At 35.9% G+C, this 26,714-nt stretch overlaps 1 protein-coding gene across 10 annotated transcripts in view; it reads left to right on the top strand.

The window, feature by feature from the left end:
• The window catches only part of ADGRB3 (adhesion G protein-coupled receptor B3), a 453,017-nt gene that overhangs the window by 163,874 nt on the left and 262,429 nt on the right, over positions 1 to 26,714 (top strand). For 7 of the 10 annotated variants that reach the window (XM_050316306.1, XM_050316311.1, XM_050316301.1 and 4 more), the window contains exons 3-5: positions 16,670 to 16,780; positions 19,060 to 19,089; positions 21,941 to 22,102. In XM_050316306.1, coding sequence (XP_050172263.1) covers positions 16,670 to 16,780; positions 19,060 to 19,089; positions 21,941 to 22,102 — 303 coding nt within the window. The remainder of the gene's footprint in view (positions 1 to 16,669; positions 16,781 to 19,059; positions 19,090 to 21,940; positions 22,103 to 26,714) is intronic. The other 3 variants (XM_050316305.1, XM_050316309.1, XM_050316308.1) reach the window with 2 other exon arrangements.

Below are 26,714 nucleotides of genomic sequence, written 5' to 3'. Positions count from 1 at the left end.
ATCTCTATTTGTCTTTCTTTTTCTGAGGTCCAGCTTTTGTGTCATGTGCCGTATTTCTAAACTAAAATTCCCTTGTGTTTGTTGACTTACAGCAAACAGCACAGAGCAGCCTTATATTTTGTCCTTCCTAATACCACAAGGCTATTACAGTGGCAGCTTTCTGCAGATGTTAGGCCCTGGAGGAGGGCCCTTTTGTTGTCCTGGTGCAGGTGCTATTCAGGCACCTTTGACAGCCAAACTGACTGTCAAGAGAAGTGAGGACCTTGCTCGCATTTTCACAGTGAGATCTACACTCCTGACTTTAGTCCTCTTGGTCCAAATGACCATACTTATTCATAAGGGAGACAGAGTTCTCCTGCCAAGCTTGGGCAGTCTTGCTATCTCCAGCTGAAGACTGCTGGATTCACCAGGGTCTCTGTAATCGGGAGTACAAGCCCTTGTTCACAGTTTGTGGACTCAGTGGTTGAAGAAAAGGTTCTGTTATGGTTCTGTAGTGACACACACAGATCTCCAGAACCTTGCTGTGTCATCGTTGATCAAACTTCGAATAAAATATCTACCCCTGGTTCTCTACTAAGCACCCCACAGGCCTCATCTGTCACTGATTATTTATATCAAAGTGGCCTTAGAATGATGTACAAGCAGAAGATGCTTAGGGAACATGATATTGATGATCAAGGAAAATGTCCTACCACAGTGTCAGTGGCCTTGGAACAAGCTCCTTGAGGGCAGCCTGGTTCTTCGCCATCAGTCTCCCCGCACAGAGCACTGCAGTAAGTCCCGTGGCCCCACAGGGTTGCAGGCCAGCTCTCTGCTCAAGTCACCAAAGAAAGCATTAGCAGTGGAGACAAACACACGCTATTCACCCCTTCCATTAAAAAAACATTCCAAAAACAGTATTCAGAGAGATCCCATTGGAACAGTTAAGATGCAGAGCATCTGGTTAGGAGCAAAAATGGAAAAGCCAAATTGCTTTTGTTCTGTGGATCAGGTCACATAAAATATTCCATATCTAATTTGATAGGCTTTATTCTTTAATTAACAAGTTGAGTGATCATGTTTTATAGTCTAATAGCTAAGGTTTCATGTGGGATCAAAAATGCATCTAATATGTCTGCTTTTAGTTCATTGCAGCAGTTTTGAGCAGTAGCAGAATATTTATAAGCTCCTACAAATCCTACCATCAGATGTAACTCCTTTCCCTAATGAAAACTGCAGCTGACAGGCATCATCATCAACAGATTGGACATGATAAAAATTCACAGCCATGAAGCAGTATGCTAAGTCTGAAGCAGAATAGGATGACCGGTTTTAGGTACTTGCTTTCCTGGTGGCTCAGGTTATTCATCCTCAGCACGTGTAAAAGTTATCAGCAATTTTTCCATCAGTGAATAAGTATATGGAGTAGGAAATACAAAGAAATACCTGTGTTTCAAAAATTCTTAACTACTATTTAATATTTTGTATAAATTTAGAATTGTTAATTTCTTGACAACCTTAGGGAGTGGGATGAGTAGAGTTTGAAGCTGCTTATCATTTGGCTATTGTCTTTAACATTTTATGCACATACATACTCAATGTAATTATGATTCTTGGATTACATCCCACATAATTAGGGTTCTTTTATTTCTTTTTTCACTAGGTAAAGTTGCTATTATTTTTTATTATGAAGAATTCTAAAGAAAGAAATAATAATTTACTTTTAATGTACATCCTAGTGCACTTGAATAGATGAAATAAGGTTTTTCTAATTTCTATTTTACCATTTTCTGGAATAACTGATTTTTTGCCTCGTGACACAGACAAAAATATTTGGGGTTGACTTAAATGTGTCACTCAGAAAGGGCTTTTGTTTTATCTTCAGTTGTTTGGGTTTTTTTAATTAAAATTCAAATGAAAAATTGTAGCTATAATACAAATGAAAGAAATAAAGCTATTCCAACTTTTTAAAATGCTATTCTTCTACCTTTGTCCTTTCTTCTCTTTTGTCTGAAACTCTTAGCTTAGATTAACCAGTAAGTCTGGCCTTGAAACAGCTTTTTTACGAAACAAGCTCTTTATATGATAAATACCATACAGCCCACTGGAATGTCCTTTTAGTACAGTATGTCCTGAATTAGATTTAATGTTTATCTGTTCATTTGCTGCATAGTATTACAGTAAACTAATTAATAACCTGCAATTGTTTGTGACACTTTTATTCTAATAGAAGTTATTTAGCTTAGAGATAATAGCAAATAGTGGAGTAAATAAAATTAAATGCATATAGGTATATCTATAATATACTAAAATTTTCAGTTAGAAGCAGAGCAATTAAAAACCAATACTACTTAGCTTTTATACCTTGAGGATGTTCTGAATTAAGTTTATATAATGGCAATGAATACAGAAGCCCTGATGATTAAGTTATCCTATGTTTTCTTCAACCTTATAATCTTCCTGTGGTGAGCAGAGCCAGATTGACCCTGATCAGACATGTATGCACACATGATTTCTTTGCTTCTGGAGAGACATGCTTTTTTTTCTCTTTCCCACCCTCTCTCCTTCCCCCCTCCCCCCATTTTTATGCTTGGCTGATACTCTTCTTTAGATAATTATAGTTAATTAGTTAATTATAGGACATCTACTTTTTCCTGATGCCCTGAAGCCTGCAGAAGTCTCCTGTCTGCTACACCAAATTCTGTGTCCTTCAAGTAGCTGTCTAGTTTCAAGTTTTCCAAGACCTGTGAGAGGATGTACTCCTTTCAGATGTAAGGAGAGGAACCAGAAGGAACTCTGCCAACAGTTTCCACCTTAAAGTAATGGTGTTTATGCAGACTCTTTACAGCTTGGTCATAAACACTCTCTAGATCCTCAATTTATAAGTCTTTTTATTCAGAATCCCTAAGCTGTGTTTTGACTACCAGAGTTAAAAAGGTCCAAATTCTGGACCTACAGCTAGCTTGTGAAACTAGTATGGGACTTAAAATTTGCTTCAACTGAAAGTGCCAGCTAAGGGATGTATCCTTCCTTACACAAAGAGAGAGTTATCTCTAGGGTGAGGGTTTGTTGTTTTTTTTTTTTTTACATTTTACTTAAATACTTTGAATAGCACCTTCTTTTCAGACTAATATTTGTGTACTTCTCGATAGCTACAGCATTTGTTCAGATGAGCACTTGTCCAGTGATCACACTGCACAAGTGTTTCACTGTTTGTAATGAATTCCTGTCTTTTTAAGCAAACTGCAGAGGCCCTGCCAAAGGAACCTTAAAAGGGTGTAGTGGCAGATATTCCTTACTGCAGTTTAGTACATATCTAGTGAATACAACCATACCATTTCAAGCCAATAACAATGATGGGCCTTGGGATAGTAAGAGAACGACAGAAGACCTTGTCTCAATTGGCACTTTTCCTCCTAGATTATGGTACTGTGTAATTTTTAATACTGGGAATAGTTTATTATCATTACCTTTTAAAAGACTTCCACTTAGAGGCAAATCCAAGCTGACCTCATCATGAATAAGGATTTAGTGAAATCACTCTTTAGCTAGCTGCAATTATTCTATAATCTAAAGCATTAAATAGTATGAATATGCCTAAGAATCCACATAGTTTAACAGAACATAGAGTAAGGACCTGGAAAGTCATTATTCTAGGTCTGTTAGTCCTGTGTGCTGCTCAAAGCCAGAGGTATTAATCCATCTGGAGCCAGTTCTGCTCACACAGCAGTTATACACACATTTAATTCCATTATTTCATGACTTTTGATTTACACTGGAGGAGGTCATAGTATTGTAATTTACAGGTGATGTTATTCTGATGTATTAAAACTATAGTATGAGGCAAAATGGAACTTGTCTATTCTTTTGCTAGTAGAAAATAATTGAAAGGCAGCATAAAGTGATCCAAATTATATATTTTCTAATCGTGATTACCAAAATAGGGAGTTGTATATTAGCATTGATTACTTATTTTTTGACAGAATCTGTTACATAAAAAATTGTTTCTTCATTTCTTTTTGGAACTTGTGCTGATTTTTTAAAACTATAAATTGCATGACGGTATGAAATGGGAACATCTGTTCTATGGTCTAAACTCTGTACGTGTGCTGTCATATGGCACCAAGCCCTTTTCCCAGAGGTAGATCCTGTGCACCCAGACTATCCTTTGGAGATGTTTTACATATGTTAGCATGTGGGCATTTTTATAACCATGTCTTGCATCAATGGGTTCTGCAGTTATCCTGGGAAATAAATGGCTCTGACTGTAGATATAACTACCTCAGGGCTCCAGAGTCAGTTCTGGCACAGAGCACTCCAGTTCAGTCAGGCTTTGCAGACCCACTGCTGCAGTACTTTGAAAATCTTCATTAAAACTAATGGAACGTTACTTTTGTAACCTAGGATTCCTTGAACAGAATTTAGTTGAGTTTGCTACTTATATGTCATGCAAATAAGGATTTTTACAAACCCAAAAATGTATTTTCGTTTCCTGAAAGTTGTTGCTAAAATTGTAAGATTTTAGTTTTTAAAAAACTTCATTTATTCTGAGATGTGAATGAAAATCAAGTTGAAGTAACTTTTTAAAAAAATAAATACAAAAGATGAAACTTAAATATATCTTAGAAGATGTAAAAATTGTTCCACAGGATCAATACAGAATGAGCAGAGTGCATTAGGTCTGAATGTTCTTCTGAGAACTGTTACCCTGTGAGCTCCAACTAGCTTTTCATAGTACTTAAAATACTCTGGATGACAAGATTGAAGCAAATAGTACATACCTTATGACTTTTTTGGTCAGCATAGTGGGTTTTTTCCTGAATTTTCTGAATTTATAATCTTCTTTGCCTTATTATGTTTTTGAAGTTATCTGTTAATCACTTAACTGAATGTGAAATATGTCTAATCTGTAGTACATACATATAGTTTAGTTTCTGACTGCTGATTGGACAATCAAAATATGCTATTAAGTCTCTAGTGAGTATTATTTAATTTACTGATTCGGAATTTGTTTTGATGTAAATATTCTATTATGCGTGCCTACAGTAGAATTCTTTCAGGTAGCTAACTAACTGGGATATTTTCAGAGAGCCAACACAAAAGAGGCAAAAGCCTAATTTGAGGCACATTCAATTTTTTGTCTGAAAATAGCTTTGTATAAAATCTACTTTTGTAGCTATTTTACTGAGCTCCCTAGTGAACCCATTCTTTTCCAGCCCTTTCTAGGCAGCAGAGTAACACATTTGGAGAGATTTGCAGGTTATCTGCGGGAAGATGTGCAAGTAACACTGTAGATGATTCGAAAAAGTTCATAGTTAGAAGCAGCATGATGAGATTCAAGTCTTCAGCCTCTCTTAGAGAGCCATAATACATATCCCAGTTGTAGGTCTCTAGCTGCTCAGAGAAAGTCTTTTTGCACTAAGTAAAACACAACTAACCGAAAACTTAGATGTTAGTTATGTAAATATTAGTTATGTAGGTTTGAGAATACGTTTATACATTACAGAGTTCTCAGCCAAAATAAACTCTGTAGCTCTAAGCAGAGAACTAAACACCTTCACTGAAAAATCCCTGCTTGCAATCTCCAGACATTCATATATGTTGACTATTGGCATAGTTTCTCCAAACGATGCATGATGGTGAGCTAAGACAGCTCTTAGGTTGCCACACTTCATATTATGCTGACAGGCTGAAATGAGTTACATGAGATGTATCGTGTGTAGCCACCATGGAGTAGACACTTCAGTGATTCTTATTATTGACATCTGTGGGAGAAACAGCCAGAATTCTCTGTAGAGTACACTTCCATTAATCATTGTGGAGATCAAAAGGTATAGATTGTTGCAGTAATATTTGCAGAACATGTATGAGATTTTAAGTGATTTAAGCGTCTGACATCATGTAGGAATGTAGAAACAATGAGGATACTAAAATCAGTCAGTTTGATGCTTATTGATGAACGACAAGCATGCTCTTCCACCTCTGAGGATGTACTGCTTCAATAGTGTCATGCCCATAATTCTCCCTAATATGAGCATCAATGTTGTGTTGACTTGATTATGTTTTCTATTGCTTTCTAATTTAATCAGTAAAGTAGGCCGGGAGGCAGTTTGCTATCTAGAGTAGAAATCTGTCACAACTGAAACCCAGCATTTTTTAAAGTTTAAAAAAATATATATGTTACTAAAAACTCCACACACATACTGATGGCTCTGAAAGTAATTATGTATTTGGTAGACCTGTAAAGCATCATTATCATAGTCTCACTAATTCTAATGGATTCATTTTCTCAATCCAGTAAAGTGCGGTTCTTTCTGTGTTAAGAGTAGTATACCATGATCAGACAGATTATGCCTATCAAATACATCTGTTCTTAGGTCAAATTTTCTGCCCTTTTTCTTTTAATATATTTTTTTATATATTTTGGCATTGGGTATTTGGTGTTAAGTAGGTGAGAAATCTTGCACCTTTGTTATTCTGTAATGCAGGTTTCAGGGTGAACTTCCCCAGGAGGTGTCTGACAAACTATGCTTTGTTTAACTTGGATCTGCAGCTGAACAGTTCATTTGCTTTTATAGAGGCATTGTATGAGCAACACCTGTGAAATAAACAAACAACATGGTACTCTCTGACACTATGGGACATAGAGGAAGGAATGATGTGTTAGCAGATGCGCTCAGATTTTTTTTCCAAGTGTAGATTATGCAAGGAGAGTGAAGGAGAACATTGTTTTTTAGCCTCAGTGAAATATTCAATTTCTTTTAAAAACTCAGAATTTCAGAGACCTAGAAAAGTATGCTTTTACTAAAGCCGATGAAAACATATAATGTATTTTCAAAAGATCTGGGTCCAAGTGATTTTCACTGATAATTTTCAGTTTTATCTCTTATGTGCTTTTCTGCTTAAAATCCTGTGCATATATTTCTGAAGGAAGGATTTAATTTTAGTTCAGGATTTTGTTTTAGTTATTTAACATTGGAACAGGCTCTCCAGAGAAGGGGGGTAGTCACCATCCATGCAAATATTCCAAAAACATGTGAATATGGTACTCGAGAGTGTGGTTTAGTGGTGAACATGGTAGTGGTGCTATGTTGATGGTTGGACTTGGTGATGTTAGAGGTCTTTTCCAACCTTAAAGATTCTATGATTCTATGATTGTGAAAATTTACTCTGAGGTTTAAATTTTGAATCACTGATTTTCTTCTCATTTGTTTTGTGTTTTCTTATCAAGGTTATTCTGTTGACTAGAGAAGAGTTATTTATTAAGGCCATAATAAGAGTTATTTGTTAAGGCCATAGGTGTCACCACAGGAGTTCAGAGAGAACTTATTTCACCATAAGAGACCTTTTAAGAGGTTCCAAGTCCATTTTGGAAGCCATTACAACACCCTCCATACACACAGCTCCCAGGCTGAACTGGATGGAATAATGTGTTCGAAGTTGCATGTACGTGATCATTAACCTGCAAGGGACAGTTAGCAAGGGCTACATCCCCTTGTGAACCAGTTAGCTAAACCTTCTAGCTCACAGTAGATCTGTGGATTTGGAAAACACCTTCTAGGCCACATTCTCAGCTGACGAAATTTGGTCTGTCTGGGTGGTACCAGACCAACTTAAAGCAGCCAAGGCTCTTGTCCTTTAATTTTATCCTCCTCTTCTCTACATAAAATTTAGCAACCACCCTTAATGTCTGGATACAAAACAGCAAGCTTTGTGGTACTGTAGACGATAAAAATGTAATGTGCAAAATTCACATCCAGTGACAGTTCCTCCATTTTGTATTATTCTTTCATAAAAGAAATTTAGGAGACTTAAACAAGGACAAGAAAATGCTCTTAAAAAGGCATGCAATATCATTTAGCTTCACCTAGAAGCTTTACCATTCTAAAAAAAACCTACACTCAGTTTAATTGGTTTTAGCGAGTACAGTTTGCAGTACCTGTTATTTAAAATATTGATTCTTGTTCCTTCTCTTCATACACCTTTCACAGACTGTAAGCTTCTCTGTCATAAATTCATAGATAATTCATCTCATATTTTAATGAATGCTGCTATCATTTAGAAAAGATTAGGCAACCATCTGCAGAAATGTCGGCAGTAAGTACTTGCAGGGCAAGGAAATAGTCTAGATGTCCTTGTGAGTCCTGTTTTCTACAACTACCTTTACTTATTTTTCAGTCTTTCTAGAGCAGAAAAGAAAGAGAAAGAGTTATTGAATTCAAGAATAGCTTAGAAAATTACCATTTATCCTCACTCTTCATCTCTTCAGTTTTGAATGTATAGAGCAATAAAGAGGCACATACTGGCCTGTATAATAACTAGGTAGCTTACTGCAGTGTTCAGTAAAATGAAGCTGTTCATATAAAAATCATGCCACTCTGAAATAACTCCTGCACTGGCTAACCACCATATCAATAATTCAATTAATATATGACAAAAGCAAAATACTTAATGCAGAAGTAAAATAGTACAAAATATAAAGAAGCGATGAAGATACCAAAGTGTTATTATAATACCATGATTTAAATTTTTAAAATCTACACATGAATAAGTTATTATAGTAGAAACATTAAAATGATGAGAATGCTACAAGAGAATGCATTAAAAATCTTTCATTAAAAAAAAGAAAAGGCAAAAATAAATGAAGGTAATCCTCTGTGTTTTCATTCTTTAATGTGTTATTACATCTGTGAATCTTTTGAGAGAACAATAAGGAGTATGAGAGAATCATATACTTCTAATTTATGGGATTTAAATTTTAAAACTGATAATGTAAAGTGCTTTTATCAGTTTTGTTATTTTAGTTTGAATACAAACATTTTGGGATGGATTACTAGGGAAATATTTGAATGGGAAAAATGTGAACTACAGAGCATCTTCTGCCTCCCTGGTCATGATAATTAGAAATATGTCAGATTTAGTAGATATAAAAAGGGATAAAGCTGTAGTTTGGAGTTTCATCCACCACCCCCCTTTTGTTCTTTGCTTAGTTATAATTCTGCAAAGCATGTGTGAAAACACACTACCTGCTGTGGTGGCATTTGACATTCATTTTGAATAGGTATAAGTCACTTCACTAGATTTTTATGCTCAGTTTCTTCTGCCTAGTAATAAGATGATGAGCAATAGGGACCAGGAAGACAAGTAATAGAGTTCACACAGTTTCAACATTCTGTGCACACTGAAAGTGAATAAATATTATATCTTTGTGATATTCTTCACTGACCAAATCTGTAGCCATAAATAAACAGGTTAGATCCCACTGAAGATAATGGCTGGCCAAGAGAGTCACTGCAGAGATGCACAGAGAGATTTAGATTGCACTGCCATGAGAAAGTCTAGCTCCTCAGGATTTGTACTATCATTTATATTTTAATTCAGTAATACTTCCTTTCTTATGTCATTAAAAATACCAGCAAGTAATATTAATCCAAAATCATATCCTAGGAGAAAATGGGTCTCCCTAGAGACAAATACAAACTAATTACCTTTGTACAATATGTTGACTGTTTATAATACATAATTATTTTCCCTAATTTTTTTAAAGATGAAAGAGTGCATACATATATGTATTAGAATATCTCTGTGTGTGAGAGAAAGGAAATCTTGTGTCTAATTTCCTACTAATGTTAACTTGTGTTTATTTCTTTTACTTGATAAAATGCAAGAATATATTATAATTAAAGAAATATACTTTGTTAGTACAAATGCTTTTACCTTTCATATTTTCACTGCTATAAAATCCTTTACATGTTTTCATGGGTAATAGGATATCTTTCTCACTGTGTTCATGAATACAGCTCAGTTCAGATCTTAATTCACTCTAGTGAAAGAAATTATTCCATTCAGTTTAAAACTGGTCAAAGCTCTTCTATACTGTTTTGGAGAGTCAAAAGAGGACTTTTTATGGGACCAGGATCTACGTAGGAAGTAGGCAAAGGCTGTTTTAAGAATGTTTTCCACATTCACTAAGAAGAGTTCCCATGGAAATCTAATTCAGCTAATAGTTATGTTACCCTTCTGGCAACTTGCCTGCCTGGTGAGGAAATATCATTTTAAGGGGTTCCCATAGAAAGCTATAGCTTAAATCTGTACTGCAGAGGGATGGTATTCACTGATACCCTGAAGCTCTGTGTCCTGCCAATGCAGCATTAGAGAACAAGTACTTCCTTGTGGGGCCTGGGTACCCTCCTACAGTGAAGCAGTGCTGGAGACAGAGAAGGGAGTGCTCCTGGGATTTTATTCTCTTTTGTCATACTTTAAGGGGGCGGTGGGGGTGGGGGAAGGCAACTGCAGCTTGTGTTTTGTTTGGTTTGAGTGTTTTGTTGGGTTTTTATTTATCTCCAGTTCTACAGAAGAATTAAACAAAAATCCCAAACCAAAACAAAAATAACAACAATAGGAAAACATCAAAATTCCCCCAGTCCTTTGAATGTAATTTTTTTATACCAGTATATATAGGAAAGATAATTTTATAGTGAAAATAAAACAATAAACAGAAAGTCACCGTTTCTCAAATCAATGCAAAATTGTGCTTCTAAGTCAACACACATTCTGCCATCTAGTGCCCAGAAGAAATTGTACTGACCAGTTGCCAATGTGATGAGAAATCCCAAGTACTGCTACTGCTGCGGATCTTCAAGCTTCTTCAAGCTCCTGGAAGTCAAAATTGATCAGATCTACTGAATTTAATAGTTCAGTCAAGAAATTAAACAAACTGATTCTTTCTGTATTTCCATAGTCTTCTTTCTTCCTTTCAGTTCCCCTCTGTACTCCCTTCTCCCTCTTCACCTGGGGGGGATGAATGCATCATCACTTTGCATAATTTCTGCGAAAAACGTTGTATTGGGACAGAGAGCATGCCACGCTTCTGCATGTGAGACAGTTTGCATTAATGCACATTCTGGCTGCAAGACCTTTAATATTCATTCTGTAGTCAAGAGTAATTGAAAACACTCATTTCGCTATTTACAGTTCAGGATAGTATGAAGCACACTACTGGAGAGCTGTGGGCAAGAGAAGAAAATGACAGTCACTTTGGGGAATCGATTGGCTTTTCTTGCTTTTAAGGTTCTGAAAAGTCTTCAGGGAGCTGCTCCCCTTCTCACCTTCCAGAAGGTTCTGTACAAGCTGACAATACTCAGCAACTCTCAGAGGTTGTACATGTTCTAAAGGGATAAACCTGGAGGTCTTAGAATCACTTTTTTTTTTTTTTAGTTCAAAAGTTCATTCATGTTATCATCACCAACTGATGCTGAAGAAGGCTTTTTTTTTATTATTAACTTAGTGTGTTCTGCATCATAAATAGCACAATTCATAGTAGACGGTACACCATAACCAGATCAATGCATTTACACTTGAAGTTCCCATGAAATGTGACAAAAACGATAACCATAAAAGCCAAACCAACATGGTTTATAATGCTATCTGATGACTAGGATTTATATATAGCAATATATGTTAAAATTATTGTAAATCAGCCTAGGCATAAAATCTGTTTGATACCTACCTTAACTTTAATGATTATCCACTCTTCAAAAAGCAAAGACTAGTTCTACTGCTTGATGTCTAGAACCTTGCAAAGCTTATATTTTTCCTTTGTATTGCTCAGTCTTCCTAGTTTGCATTTTTACACTGTTAACAGATTTTCTTTCTTCTTTGTTCCTACAGAGAGCGCACAACACCTCTCTTCACTCCTAAAAATGTACACCTACACTGGCCGCAAGATTTTAGCTTCTCCTTTAAAAACTAAAAAGGTTACTCAATAGAAATAAAAATTTTCATAACATAAAATAAAAATAAAGGTAAAGCCAAAGGGACTAGTGATAAGAGTTGTAAATAACACTCAACTATAAACTCCAGAATTTCATATTTAATTTTTTTCAATCCTAGAAGGCGTGGAACTGTTTTACAAGCCTCAGCTTACATGCAAAATGAAATCATGGAATCATAGGATCATTTAGGTTGGAAAAGACCTCCAAGATCATCAACCTTTGTCTGAACACCACCTTGCCAACTAAACCATGACATTAAGTGCCATGTCCAGTTGTTTTTGAACACTTCCAGGGATGGTGACTCCACCATCTCCCTGGGCAGTCTGTTCCAATGCTTAACCAAATGATACATCACATCCATATTAAGATATATGAATTACTAAAATACTTTGAAGTATTAATCCGTTGTGTACAGCTGAGGAGAGATAAAATACGCATCATATTGCAGGAAACTGTTGTACTTCCATAGCCACCAAAGGACCACTGACAGGAGGATAAATTCTTTTATAAGATAACTAAACCTCAGGTTTTCTACCCCAAATGAGTTATGATTTATTATGAGTCATGGTCTGGTTAAAATGATCCATTCAAGGTTTCCCATAATGACTTTTTTTTTTTTTTACATTTTGAGGTACTCATGAGTTTTACCTTCAGGCTGTTAGATTATAGCATTAACAATGTAGTAAAAAGTATTAAAACTCCTTCATGTTTCCAGGCCTAATTTAAGAGTCACACTAGTGATTTCTGAATTAGGCCATGTACCTGTTTGTTGCTGAAAGGATTTGTTGCCTCCCTTTATTTAACAAAACATGATTAATATCAATCTGCAGAGGGACCTGGACAGACTGGAGAGTTGGGCTGATTCCAACGGGATGAGGTTCAACAAGGCCAAGTGCCGGGTCCTGCACTTTGGCCACAACAACCCCTGCAGCGCTACAGGCTGGGCACAGAGTGGCTGGAGAGCAGCCATGTGGAAAGGGATCTGGGGGTGCTGAATTGACAGGAGGCTGAACATGAGCCAGCAGTGTGCCCAGGTGGCCAAGAAGGCCAATGGCATCCTGGCCTGGATCAGGAACAGTGTGGCCAGCAGGAGCAGGGCAGTGATCCTTCTCCTGTACTCAGCACTGGTGAGGCCACACCTGGAGTGCTGTGTCCAGTTCTGGGCCTCTCAGTTCAGGAAGGACATTGAGGCACTGGAGCGGGTCCAAAGAAGAGCAGCCAGGTTGGTGAAGGGACTTGAGCACCAAGTCCTGTGAGGAGAGGCTGAGGGAGCTGGGGTTGTTTAGCCTGGAGAAGAGGAGGCTCAGGGGAGACCTCATCACTCTCTACAACTCCCTGAGAGGAGGTTGTAGCCAGGTGGGCGTTGGTCTCTTTTCCCAGGCAGCTATCAGTAAGACAAGAGGGCATGGTCTCCAGCTCTTCCAGGGGAGGTTTAGGTTGGATGTTAGGAAGAAATTCTCTACAGAGAGGGTAATCAGGCATTGGAATGGGCTGCTCAGGAAGTGGTGGCTTCTCCATCCCTGGAGGTTTTTAAGAAGAGACTGGATATGGCACTCAGTGCTATGGTCTAGTAACTGTGGTAGTAGTGGATCGAGGATTGGACTTGATGATCTCAGAGCTCTTTTCCAACCCGTCTGATTCTATGATTCTATGATGCTATGAATGTTTGAGGTAAAAGCAGAGAAGGACTGTCCTGCACCCAAAGAAAATGTAGGACAGGTATCACAAAAAAATTCCCTTCGGAAACTGATGTCTACAAAAATACCTTCTTCTGGGTTAAAAAACTTATCTTCAGCAGCAAGAACTAGATAAGAAGAGTGAGAATGAGAAAAATTCCTTTAACAGAATGTCAATTCATATATCCCATCTTGTATCCCAGACATCAGGTCTTGAATTATGCTGTCTTGACCTTGCAGGACACCTCTATGCAAGATACTGCCTAGATTAAAATGCTTCTTATCACCTTTCCCACACAAACAGGCCCTTGATATTAGTGTGCCATTTAGTCATGCTCTAGGCTGACTTGGGTTAAAAAGGTTTCCCTACCCAGAAAGCATTTAAATGCTTCTGCTCCGTGAAGTAAACAAATGCATAATGGGTTCATCTTCTACATTCATTACCTAGGATCTGAAAATGGAGGAAAGTTTTATTCTAGTGTTTTTAGTGTTTATTGTAAACTATGGCAGTCACTTAAGTAATATATTATATTTTAAAATGCTTCATAAAAATACATTACTGTTAAGATTCTTAGATTAAACAATTTTGAGACCATTGTTTGTATTTATACCCAAAAAATGGACATTTCTGATCCCATTTCAAAAATGTACTTGATCCTTTTTTTCTTCTCTTACGAGGGCTGCATTTTAATGAGGCCTCACCCATACCGGTACACTGCATTTCCTGGTACAACTTTTCTTCTCATGCAGTGTTTGGTTAAATAGTTCAGCGGAATATGAAAATGAGAGCATTGCATAAGTCTAGTTCCATTTTTTGACAAACCTTATACAGACATATTTTTAACTTTGTAATGAAACATTTATCTTTAATATACACTTACTATATCAATGCTTAATATATCAAAGGGAGATTAGCTGAAAAGTACATCTCAAAGACCATCAGCAATAGTTGAAATGAATTGAATGTGTAAATTAAAAATGTGTTGTTGCTAAGTGGAAAAATGAAAATAATCGATGCATGATTATCATGCTTGGTGTTTTTTGTGAGTAACTCCATTGTTGTGAAAGGAGCTACATTAGGTATTATCCAGAACTCAGAAAACTGATCTCCCAGACTTCCCTTTGCCTCTTCACCAGTGGTCTCTGTCCTGCAGGACACTGCATGTGCCTGCACCCAGCACAAGATGCTGCAGGACTGGTACTGGCACATTCACCACCTCCCTGTATGCCTCTGGAAAGCCTTCCTCTAGCAAAGGTCTCCCATTATTGCACTCTGTAATTTAAAAAGTAGAACTAAGTCTTCTGCAAGAATGGTGTCATATCCTCTAAATTACCTGACAAGCAGAGATCATGCAGGCAGCAAACTGAGAGTAAACATGCCTTGCTGCAATAGTCTCTTGGGGGGAAAAAGCTGTGTAAAGTTTCTTGCCATTACCATGTTATTAATTACGGTTTAAATGTGTCATCTGTACTGCACGTTGTAAAAATTGTAAAAATATTCTAATAATAATTTGCATTAGAGTATTGATTGTAAAACTTTCCTGATAGTAAGAAATTTCACACAGAATAAAAACCTATCTTAAATCAGAGGAGCTGTAGAAGAGATGTATTTTGTAATAATCTATTCATAAAATTTTTAAAAGAGATGTATTTTGTAAAAATCTATTCATAAAATTTTCAGCACACATGTATATATACACATATATATGCATGTTTGCATATATATATAATTTAATTATCTTTTATACTTGTTTCTGGGATGTATTAAAATTATGTATGTTTAATCATCAAAATATATTTTATTAATTAGATTTTCAAATATTCTCTTTAGAATGAAAACTGCTTTGCTGTTCTCAAATTAATAATTAAATTTATATTTTAAGTGGTGCCATTAGTGAATATTTACAAAAAGAAACACTAATTTGGAGAAATACATTAATAGTTTATTAGAAAGGAAAAAAACTTCTTTCTGCTGATTGGCACCTTAACAATCAGCTTACCTTTTATTGTTTCTTTACTCTAAATAGAAATTTAAATATGTTCAATGATTTATCAAAGCAATGTGTTTGCAAACAGTATTTATTAGTAACATTTACATCTTATATAATATTTTGCATCTTTTGAGGCAGAACGGTAAGTTTTATCTTCATGCCTTTACAAATTGGGGAGAATTTTGAATTTTTGCTTTCAAGGAAACCTTCCAACAAAAAGGTATTTTTTAATGTTTATGTTCCTAGTGTTTCAGACACCTTCTGCCTCATCAGAAACCTCATGTGATGGTAGTTGAAGTACTTTCGATGTTAACCCACATTCCCCAGCACACACTTCCTGAATTAGAGTCCCAGCAGAAACAGAATATTTAGCACAGAGCTGCAGACAGCTGTGTGTGCCTGGGAGGATCAGAGGAAACTCTGCTGAAGGCGCAGCAGTCCCTCTCTAAGTGCAAAGGACTCTCCACATTAACTCACAGAGAGGAAAAATGGAGCCAAGATAGAAGTCTAAGAGGTTTGCACAGGACCAGAGAGGGAAGATGATGGCAGTGATAGGATAAAAAAACTAAAGCACTCCTGTGTCCCACACTCTGGGCTTTTGTGTCACAGATTTTTCATATGTTTCCCTATTAAAATCAGTGTGGAGGGCAAGATATAGCCTATAGTCTTTTTAACTGAGAAGCTTCAGAAAGGAAACCGATCACGAGCATTTGTTCTGCTGGACTCAGCCTAAAAATTAAACAGTTCTTTGGCTAAATTATTATTTCACATTACCACCATTCCCAAAGATGACTCATTATCTCTGTTGAAGGCTTCATCAGCCTGAAGGATGAGTGCAGAAATAGAAGTCCTCTGGAGGAGCAGCAGGCTCTGCCATAGAACAGCAATGTCTATCACTGTCACAGTCATTTTCTGGTGTGGTTTGCACTGATTCGAGATACAGGAATAAAATGTCTGCATTTGAATAATTGTTTTTGTCCTGTGTTATACAGCTGATTTTTAGTATGTGTCACTGCATTGAATGTTGGTTCATACAGTAAAATCATATTGGAAAATCTGCAGACATTAATTTAAGTATTTATTAAAAGCTGAGTGTAGCAAAGTTAAATTGATGTTAACTGCCATGATCACTTGCCTGACTCTTACCAGCAAATTCCAGGTATGTTTAGGAACATATTGCATGAGACAGTATGTGACTTTTGAGAAATGTCTACACACAAGCTTTCATAAACCTTTATTCTGTCTTTAGAATTTGGAATGATGGGAGATCATACAATTAAAAGTCAGCGACCTCGATCTGTTCATGAGAAAAGGGTCCCTCAGGAACAAGCTGATGCTGCTAAATTTATGGCACAAACTGGTAATACATCAGTTACATTTTTCTATTTACTGTTGTTAATTTTAGCAAAACCACTGCATGTTTCCATAATCTTTTGCTGCATATTTGTCAGTTTTCTAAGCTGATACTTTTTTTGAATCATTTATTTTTTTTTTTCCACCAGTTAAAGTCCATAAATAAAGTAGCTGAGATTTAGGTAGGTCAAACAAAAACATGCACTGTGAATGTGGATACTGAATCGTTTAATGTAAGCATGAATTTCTTTGGTAGTAAAAGAAGTCTCACATGTACAAGACACAGGACAGCTCACTGTGACATATTAACATTTTTTCAAAGACGATAAGAACACGCTTCAGAATGTCTTTATAAATAGACTGAGGTCTAATCCCAGCTTTAGGCATTTATCAAATTAATTAATTACTGGGGTGACTTTAATGTGCATGCATTCAGCATTTACTATCTTTGGCCCAGCACGATGCTCTATTCTCTAGTTTCCAGATTCATAATTGCTAAATGAAATTGGCTGTAAGTAGTTTTTAATTGGATGTGCAAATTATCTAACAGTTTTTCATCTAAAACATATTTTCTAATTTTGTTTGAGCAACTTCATCTTCTTTATCTAAAGATACCAAAATGATATTGGAAACCTGGAGCTGAACTAATTAAAAAAAAAAAAAAAAAAAGCCTGTTTACCAACAGTTACCACAGCTGCCTTTGAGGTCAATAATAAAATTTCAGTGGTGAGTTGAATTAAGCTCTTATACACCAAAACTACTGCTCATTTTGGCATCAATAATAATAATCCCTGTGTCTGTTGGTAAAATCTAACTCTTTATTGGTACCCGACATGCTCCATTCCAGTAAGTTACTGCGTTGACAATCTTGTGCCCCGTATTTTTGTATGGATTTGAAACAACTTACTCTATATTCCGTAGTTACTAACCTAGAATATATGCCTGCATCAGTCATACATAATGCTTCCAGTTTTTATGCACTTCAGTAAAAAAGCTATGATTGCTTCTAGTTATATTGCATGTTGACTTCCTTAGTAATAGGGTGCTTTACTTAACAGATTTGCAGAAATCAATATATTAAGCAATCTAAATACATGTATAGCCAATCAGTGTAGATCTGTTTGGAAAATAATTTACAATTTAGAAGTCTGTTTACCTCCTATTAATCTATAGGACTGCTTTTATGGCTAACTCCCAGTTACTACTGTAAGCAACTGTAGTGGAAGAAGGTAGCCTAGAGTTCTCTATGTCTCCATGCAGTTTTTGTTCAGGGAAGCAGAACTTATTACTTACATACCTAGCTCAGACGTAGAATGTTAGTTGCTTACTACATAGAATAACACCTCTGCTTTTTTGCTGCTTCCTGAATTCATACAATTATTGAAAAAATAAGTAAAAGTATCTGGTTTCTTTCCTCATATAAATCCCTAAAACTTTAATAATATCACTTATAACTTGTATCTGATGATTTCTAGTCATGAATTGCAGTGCATCTATTATGGGTGTTACAGAACTGCATTATAAATGCAGCACTTATACCATCACCTTCTGATAGATTGTGTGTGTGGAGTGGGAGATGAACGTTCAAAATTATACAGGCTTGGTTTTCAAGGTCCTGTTCTGAAAGCATGTGAGATGTATGAGCATATAGATTTACATAGCCAAGTTTGAGGAAATCTATATTTTCCATATTGTAGGTTAACACATTTTAAGTAATACTGTGCTCTTTTTGAACATACTAATTTTCATCTCTTCATTTTGATTTTTCTTTGTAGTGATCATTGCATATTTTCTTCACCTCTAATGCATTAATTTTTCTTGCAATAAAATTACTGTGATATCTTCTTAAACTGATTCATAAGGGTTTCTTTCTAACACACATATCTCATTAAATTATCCATGTACTTAGAAGTCCTAATAGTAAATGAATACTGAGTTTATGAGTTTTTTTTTATTTTGAGCCAATTTGATATTTTATTTTGTGTAATAATAAAACAGATGCAAAAGTGCAACAAAATGTTTGTATCATTTAAAAAGACAGAGAGATAGGAATAGAAAACTGTCCTGGAAAAGATTTATGAAAAACATTTAATACTATTAGTATGGAGTACTTAATCCACCAAGTTTTACTGGGAATGGAAGAGTTTAAAATGTGGTATTAAAATATGCATTTTGCTGCTTTGGGGGAGTGATATGAGGCATTAAAAAATTATTAAAAAATATTTTGTGAATAATTTATTGTTCTATATTTGTCCTTTTATGTGTTTGGACTGATCCTTCCTTTAGGTGTTATGGGATTTAGAGAGTATAATGCAGGTAAGTTTTACACAGATCAATGAGGCCTTCCGTACAGTAAGTTATGTTTCCTCTTACATGTCAAGCAGCAGGGGAGAATAAGGGCTTGGTAGCTTGCCAGTAGCTAGTTTGAGATTCTAGATCTAATATGATAGATATAGAAATGTAAGAGTTCTCGAATAACAGAAAACAAGAAGGAAAATAAAAAAGTAGCCATTTTGAAATTTTCATTTCAGAAAAGAAAAAAATGGAGAAAAGATAAAGCAAACAATGGAAAATGTATTTGCACATTATACAATCAAGGTTTACTCTAGAAAATATGAAAGTCTTTACATGGTTAAATTGAAAATGGTAAATTAACTATGATATGATATGCCTGTGAAGACGTTTCCCTCCTTTTAGATCTTTTAAAATAAGTAATAATCATACTAACAGCAGTACAAGATACTCTGGAAATCTAAAAATTACCAAAATATTATAATGCATTGAACAAAAGAAAGCAAGGCAACTGGTGAGATAAATTGGTTCTTTATTTTCTTTTAATATCACTCTTTTTGCACCGTACATCATGTTAGTGTGGAGGACCTTCCTCCAGCAAATGTTTAAGCATTGTATCCTTTATGTATGATAAAATATGTCGAGAGTTTATGCCTATTTTGGATGGACAGTACATATATCCTCAGAACTTCTAATAGTTACTATTATTTAAAAAATTCACTCCATACAGTCACACTTCTTAGGATCATGTTGCTACTATTTTTCATCATATTCCAAAGGTTAAGAGCAACATTTTTATCACTTTAAGATATCAAAAATTTATTTTTTTAATACTTCATTTCTGTATTTTGTTAGCTATGCAGTGTCACCATGTCTGCATTGGATAATTTACACTGAGTATACATGACTGTTTTATATAATGAGGAACATCGTGAGAAACATAGTTTTGACTTTTTCTGCTGTTTGACCTCTTATCTAAACCATTTTAACAAAAGCAAAGTCAAACTTCAAAGAAGTAGGAAAAGACATAAAATATTACCCTAGAAACCCATACTAATACAAGTCTTTTTGCCATGTACATGGGGCTTATATTGCGTATTTTATAATTTTTAATGTCCACCCATATATTAAATTTATTAACCATGTTATATCATCTAACCTGAACCCAAGCCATGTAACAACCCAAGCCTAACCAAACTTCTAAGTTCATATTAGAACAATTATTAAAACAAAAATCAGTGATTATTCTTTTCATTTTTTTCTCCTAACAAAGGTAATTCCTACAAAAATCACTGGTGAATTTTTGTATGTAAAAAGCTCATAATTTTGTCCTTGTCTATAGAAATTTATAGAACTGCATACAATGTTATGAAAAGCAAAGGGATTTTTGTGGTAGTTATAAAACCTTTTGTCTTATTACTGAATAAGAAGCAATTTTTTTTTAAGCATTGAATAGCCTTAGGATTGCTTCTTAGAGCTGTAGCAAAGAAAGCATTTTGCAAAGGTTTCATACTTGAAATCTTAAAAAAACCAAAACCAAACAAACAAAAAAAGAGAGCTTGGGCAGATTCACAGATTTCTTACTACAAAAGCACATTTTCAAGAAATAGTATGTCATTTACTGCGTTCATGGAAGATAGCAGCAGAATCTTCCTGGTTTGCAGACAATCTCTCAATTGTGATCAGTATCAAAACTTTTGGAAGACTGGAGGTGTATTGAGATAACTAAAATTTTAAGCAATCTGTTCAAGTCTGCAGATTGTATAACACTACTGATTTTAAAACAGAAAATCCCACTTGTTAGAAAAAGGACATACATTTAAAAATCAACAGACTTCAGCATGCTGTTTTACATGCTGATTTTTAGTGGAAGAAGCTAAACATCAATGCACAATTATTTACTCAAATTGTTCAGTGAGGTATATTCACATTATTTTTGCATTTGCTTTCTGAGAATACTCAAGGGACCTCGTTTTCTGAACATCAGTTCCTTTGGAAAAGGAATTGTGTGTATAGCTGTTCATGGAAATTAAACACTCTTTCCTGAGCATCCATGCAAGAAGACTTTATGCATTACTTGCTTTCAAAAAATAAAAATAATGTAATGTGCTATCTCTCAACAGTGAACAAATTTCCTCTTTTCTAATATACAGTATTAATAAATCACATCTGACAATTTGAACATAGTGGTATGTACTATGCAGTAATGAGGTCTAGCACACTCAAGAATTTAGCACACCTGTAGGCTCAAAGCAAGCAGTAGATCTGTGCAGCAAAAAGTCAAACCAAAGTTACCATCCCACAGTTCAGGTTAAAATTTATTTCTTTGCCAGGGAACTTCTTTCAAATGCTAGATAACTCTCCTCCACTACAGAAAATATTAGACATTAGGGGTTTGGTTTGTCTGGGGGTTCTTTCACTGGAATTCCCTTACTGTTAGGGTTACTTAAACTGTTACCAAGCATTATTTCTAGAGTGATAAGTAAAAAATTCAAAGATAAATCCTTTGCTATTATATAAAAAGACTTTTCTGTCTTCTTTTAGCATCCTGAGGGCAGTGTTTCTGAAGTGTTGAAGGGCAGTAGTTCTCATAAAGTTGTAAATAATGCTAAGAGATCAAACTGTTCCTCTCTGACTGGAGTTATGTGACTGCAGCACTGTAGGTGTCTTTGTTTCCTATTCATCGCACATTTCCACAACTGCTTTACTCCATGAATTTTTAAATATTTATTTTGGTGTGTTACTTTTTCCTTTGATTTATAAGAGCAGATAATAATGAGCTTCAGGGAAAAAAAAAAAAAAAGAAAAAAAACCTGAAAACTTGTGTCATTATACTTATGTCTATATTCATGTTTGTTTGTTGTCTTGAATACAGGTGAATCTGGTGTTGAAGAGTGGGCCCAGTGGAGTACGTGTTCAGTTACTTGTGGTCAAGGGTCGCAGGTGCGAACCAGAACTTGTGTATCACCTTACGGGACACACTGCAGCGGCCCTTTAAGAGAATCAAGGGTTTGCAATAACACTGCCCTCTGTCCAGGTAGTGTTAGCAGCCAATAAATAAAATTGTGGATGTTTTTTTAACTGTGTAATGATGAGAATTTGAAACTATATAATTTTTTTATTATTAATATGGATTTCATAAGGGCATTTCAATTAAAGAAGAAAATTGTAATTGCATTCAGCTGTGAAATCTTTTCATGTAGGTTGTTATTTTTACTTTCAGGACAGTCAAGATATGGAACAAGAGCCCCTTTTTTCTGACAGTTTCAGATTTTTTTCAAAAAGTTTACATTCTTTCATTTTCATTCAGAAAACAGAAGGTAGCATGAGTACAAAAGACAAATCAGAGAAGAGATTCAGATCATCAAGACATTAAGAAGCAGAGTCTAATTAATAGGGGGGGGAAGTTAACATATGTTATTTGACACCATTGTGTGATTTTGTCATTTAGAATACTATCTTCTAGGCAATGGGCCAGACAGTTCACTGCAGTTATGTTTATGGACTTCCCTTTACATTGTTCTGGTAATAAAGGGCAACAGCTACCCATCAAAGGAAAAAAGATCAGACAAAAGTAACTTTCTTACGTCTGACATGTGGTAAGGGTCACGAGTATCTTGCATCACAGTTTTCCTCCTCCTTTTTTCCAAGAGATCTGGACATACTTGGAGTTCAGCAGCAGTTACACACTAAGGAGAAGAGACAGGCGTGTACAGGTTTGTTGCAGAAAGGGCACATCTTTCTTTAGACTCTGTGGATCTGATTAATTTGTGATGGGAAACAAAAGGGAAGGCATGTACCCCATGACTGTATTAATTTTCCTCTACTATAACTGCAATGCAAAAAAAAATATATGCCACCATCCAGATGTACAAATTCCTCAGCTCCCTGTAACATTTGATCCCAACAGGGTGGTGAGCTGTCTTCAGCTTCTGGGGAAACTCACTCCATTTTCTAAGTAAACTAAACTGGCAGAGAACCCCTGGACTCTATCTCAACGAGTAGTAATATATAGAATCAAACTTCCATGCTGTTACTTTGTGTTGAGAAATATCCAATGGAAAGGGCATATGTGATCCCATCAGAGGTTTTCTGTCAGCATTTTAAGCATTTAGGGGACCTCTGTAATGGAAAACAAAAGATTGTCTCTGGATAAACCATGACTGTAATAAGAATTGCTCTTGGCACCTAACGCCTTTCTACCATGTTTAAGACAAGCAATTCACATGAGATTTTCTAATATTTCAGAGTAGAAATGCCTAGCTAGAGCTGAATTTTAACACCTGAAGTGCTTCCATACAAAAATGGCAGCTATTTCTAAAATGGTTGAGCTAGCTTAGAGTGTGCCAGAGGTGGGATATTTTGCAAAAGAACTCTAAACTTGATAGTACAAAAATAAGAAGTGAAAGGAGAGATCTCTAAAAGAAAAGAACAAACACTGCAAAAACTCAAAGATAGATTTAAAGATTTATTTGAAACTAGGTGAAGAATGAACATGACAACACAGTCTCGCTCTCACGAAGAGAGGCAGTTCTGCTTGCTTTCTTGTTTATTAATATTAAATAAGAAGAGGGGAAAGATGGTTAATTTTCAAAATTGACAATCTTCATTGTCAAAGTAAACTGGAAAAAGTTAATTCTTAAAAATCACATTGTCAAGCAAACTTCTAAACAATGGTCACTCAAAAGGACTGTTCCATATTTCTCAGGTCAGAAAGGAGCTTTTTTCTTTCAGCCTCCCATTTCAGGGTAAGGCTTTTGTTTCCAGATACCCAGTATGAGCAATGGCTACCAATTCTTACTGTCTGTACTGCCAAGATATTTTCCTTTTTAGTTCACCACAGCTGATTCTGATAATCTTTATGTATCTTGAGTTACCTTTTCTAAATAATTAGTCTTCTGGGCTTAATTTTGCATTTTGTCTCACAAAGTTACAATAACCTTATTCAATTATGCTTTTCTGTGTCTGACTCCAGGGTCACTACTCTGTGGCGGTGTGCAAGATTAGTAATTTAGAAATGTGTTTTTCCTAGTCACATCTCCATTAATTTTTCAAACATCACTTTAATTATTAGCCTAAATATCCTCTGTCCTCATTCTATTCTGAATCCTGACTCAGAGAGTTACATAGTTCAGGATTATCCCTGGTCCATGCATAACAAAATACCTAGTTTGTACACTAGTGTATTTAAAACCGACATTTGGCAAAATGATTAGTAAAAGGGTGGGAAGCATTGTGAGAGCTAGAATAATGTTTCCTAATCAAAAATTGCCCCTTCAATATAAAAAAAGTATGCAGAATGACTTATTGTACTATATTTCAAGCATCTATTCACAAGCTTCAAAGGAACCTGTTAAACTTGCAAACACTACTGCAGAGCTGCCAGACTATTTTTTTTCTTTTTCCTTTCTATACACTTTACATATTATATATGTGTCCAAGATACTCACTGGGATGTTAGGGAATACATCTCTCTTTGATCTCAATGTCCTGGAAAATTTTGGAAATGGGATTCGCCAGGTTCATACACACACACACACACACACATATACATAGGTATATATTGAAATAGAACTTTAAATTTCAAACTAGTATTCCTGATAATTCAAGTGAGATAATGAAGGAACCACTATTTACATAATTTTTGGTTTATTGATATTTATTCCAGACCAATACTATTCTAGAGAAGTCCAACATAGAAGGCAACAAAACATTGCTCAGGTAACCTTTGTTGCCACTGGTTCTTTTGAGAGTGAAGACACCTCAGGATCCAGTACTGCAGTGCCTCTGTATCATTTCAGTTAGTGAATAATTTCTAACACAGCTAAAACTTCAAGGGGAAAGAACATGGAATTTCCATACTTTCAGGTCATCTCAGTTTCTATTTCTCCTTCTCCACTGCATTCAAGACTTTTTACCATAAAATTTAACTGAAACTCAGCATTTTCAGGCTTATGAGTAAAGCAAGACATGGCAGGAGCAGGATACCCTAAACAATTTCAAACATTTGCATGCTCAAAAGCTCTATTTTGGCTGGTAATTTTTTCTTTGTCTTGTCCTATTGCAACAAGACCTGTCATAAAGCTTATCCCCATCTCTCTTTGAGGCTCCCTTTAAGTACTGGCAGGCCACAGTAATGTGTTCACGAAGCCTTCTCTTTTGCAGTCTGAACAATCCCAACTCTTTTAGCCTGTGTTCATAGGAGAGGTATTCCATCACTCTGATCACGTTTGTGGTAATGCTCTGGACCTGCTCCAACCTGTGCTGAGGGCTCCAGAGGTGTACACAGGAGTCCAGGTGGGGTCTCACCAGAGTGGAGTAAAGGGGCAGAATCCCATCCCTCATCCTGCTGACCACAGTTCTTTTGATGCAGCCTAGGATACAATTAGTTTCCTGGACTGCAAGTGCACATCACTGGCTCAGGTCTAACCTCTCATTCTCTAAGCACCCCAAAGTCCTTCTTCATAGGACTGCTCTCAATCCCTTTGTCTCACATCCTGTATTGATACCGAGTTGCCCTAAGCCATGTACAGGATCTTGTTGACCTCATGGTGTTCACATGAGCCCACTTCTCAAGCTTGTCCAGATCCCTCTGGATGGTGTCCCATCCTTTAGGTTTATGAACCACACCAGTCAGCTTGGTGTTGTCTGCAAACTTGCTGAGGATGCGCTCAGTCACACTGTCTATGTCACTGATGAAGATATTAAACAGTACTGCGCCAGTACTACTTACAATGAAAGGTCAATGGCCATAAAAACTTTTCAGTGTCTGTTCAGTTTAAAGCTGAACAAATCAACAGCATTTAAACCCCAATAAAAATCTTCCAAAATATGCTTGTAGGATGAAGGCCAGCATGGCCTCACGCCTCCTCCCACTTCACAGCAGTTGCATATTGTGAACACTGTGGGTGTTCACTTCAACATGATTAGGTTCACAGAGTGGCAGAGAGAAGGGAAAGATGCTCTGCAGTAATCCAAACTCGATGTGCTAGCAATGTTTTTGACAGATAAGTTGGCAATAATCTGAATATTTTTGTCCCAAATAATGAATCTTGCATCTGAAACTGTGTTATAGAAAACAGTAACTCCTCTGCGGGCCAGCTCTCCATCTGGTGTAATTTGGCATAGCTCATCTGGCTATAATTCCTCAGATGTTATAGGATTTTTTTCCTTTAGAAAATAAGAAAGAAAATGTAAATGAAATATACAAAAAAAAATTCAGAAGTAAGAAATTTTAAATTAATATGTTCTTTTAAAGCTGATCTGGATAATACTGGGCTCTTCTGTAATGCATTGAACATATTAATTCTCACTGATATTTGTTTGCTGACATTGGTTGTTTTTTGATGTTATACCTTTTCCATCCTGGACTTTATTATTTGTCTACTTGTTTCAGATATACAAGTCTATACATGCAAGAGGTACTGTGAAATTTTTACTCAATGAGCTAAAATTTGTTATGAAAGATGATTCTGGACCATTTAGACCACAAACAGATAGAGGCTGCTCTAAGTTTGAGTCCACCCAAAGTGGACAAAACGTTTTGTCTTATGTTCAGACACAAACTCACAAAAGAATTATTCTGTGTTGCTGCTAATAGGCAGTCACTCTTGCCGGAAGAAATATACAACCTATTGAGTTAAGACAGT

The sequence above is a fragment of the Myiozetetes cayanensis genome, unplaced genomic scaffold (genome assembly GCF_022539395.1).
Source record: "Myiozetetes cayanensis isolate MyiCay16 unplaced genomic scaffold, myiCay2020 scf2-11, whole genome shotgun sequence".
Lineage (NCBI taxonomy): Eukaryota > Metazoa > Chordata > Aves > Passeriformes > Tyrannidae > Myiozetetes > Myiozetetes cayanensis.
Note: the sequence above shows the minus strand (reverse complement) of the source record. Positions and strands in the feature narration are given on the sequence as shown.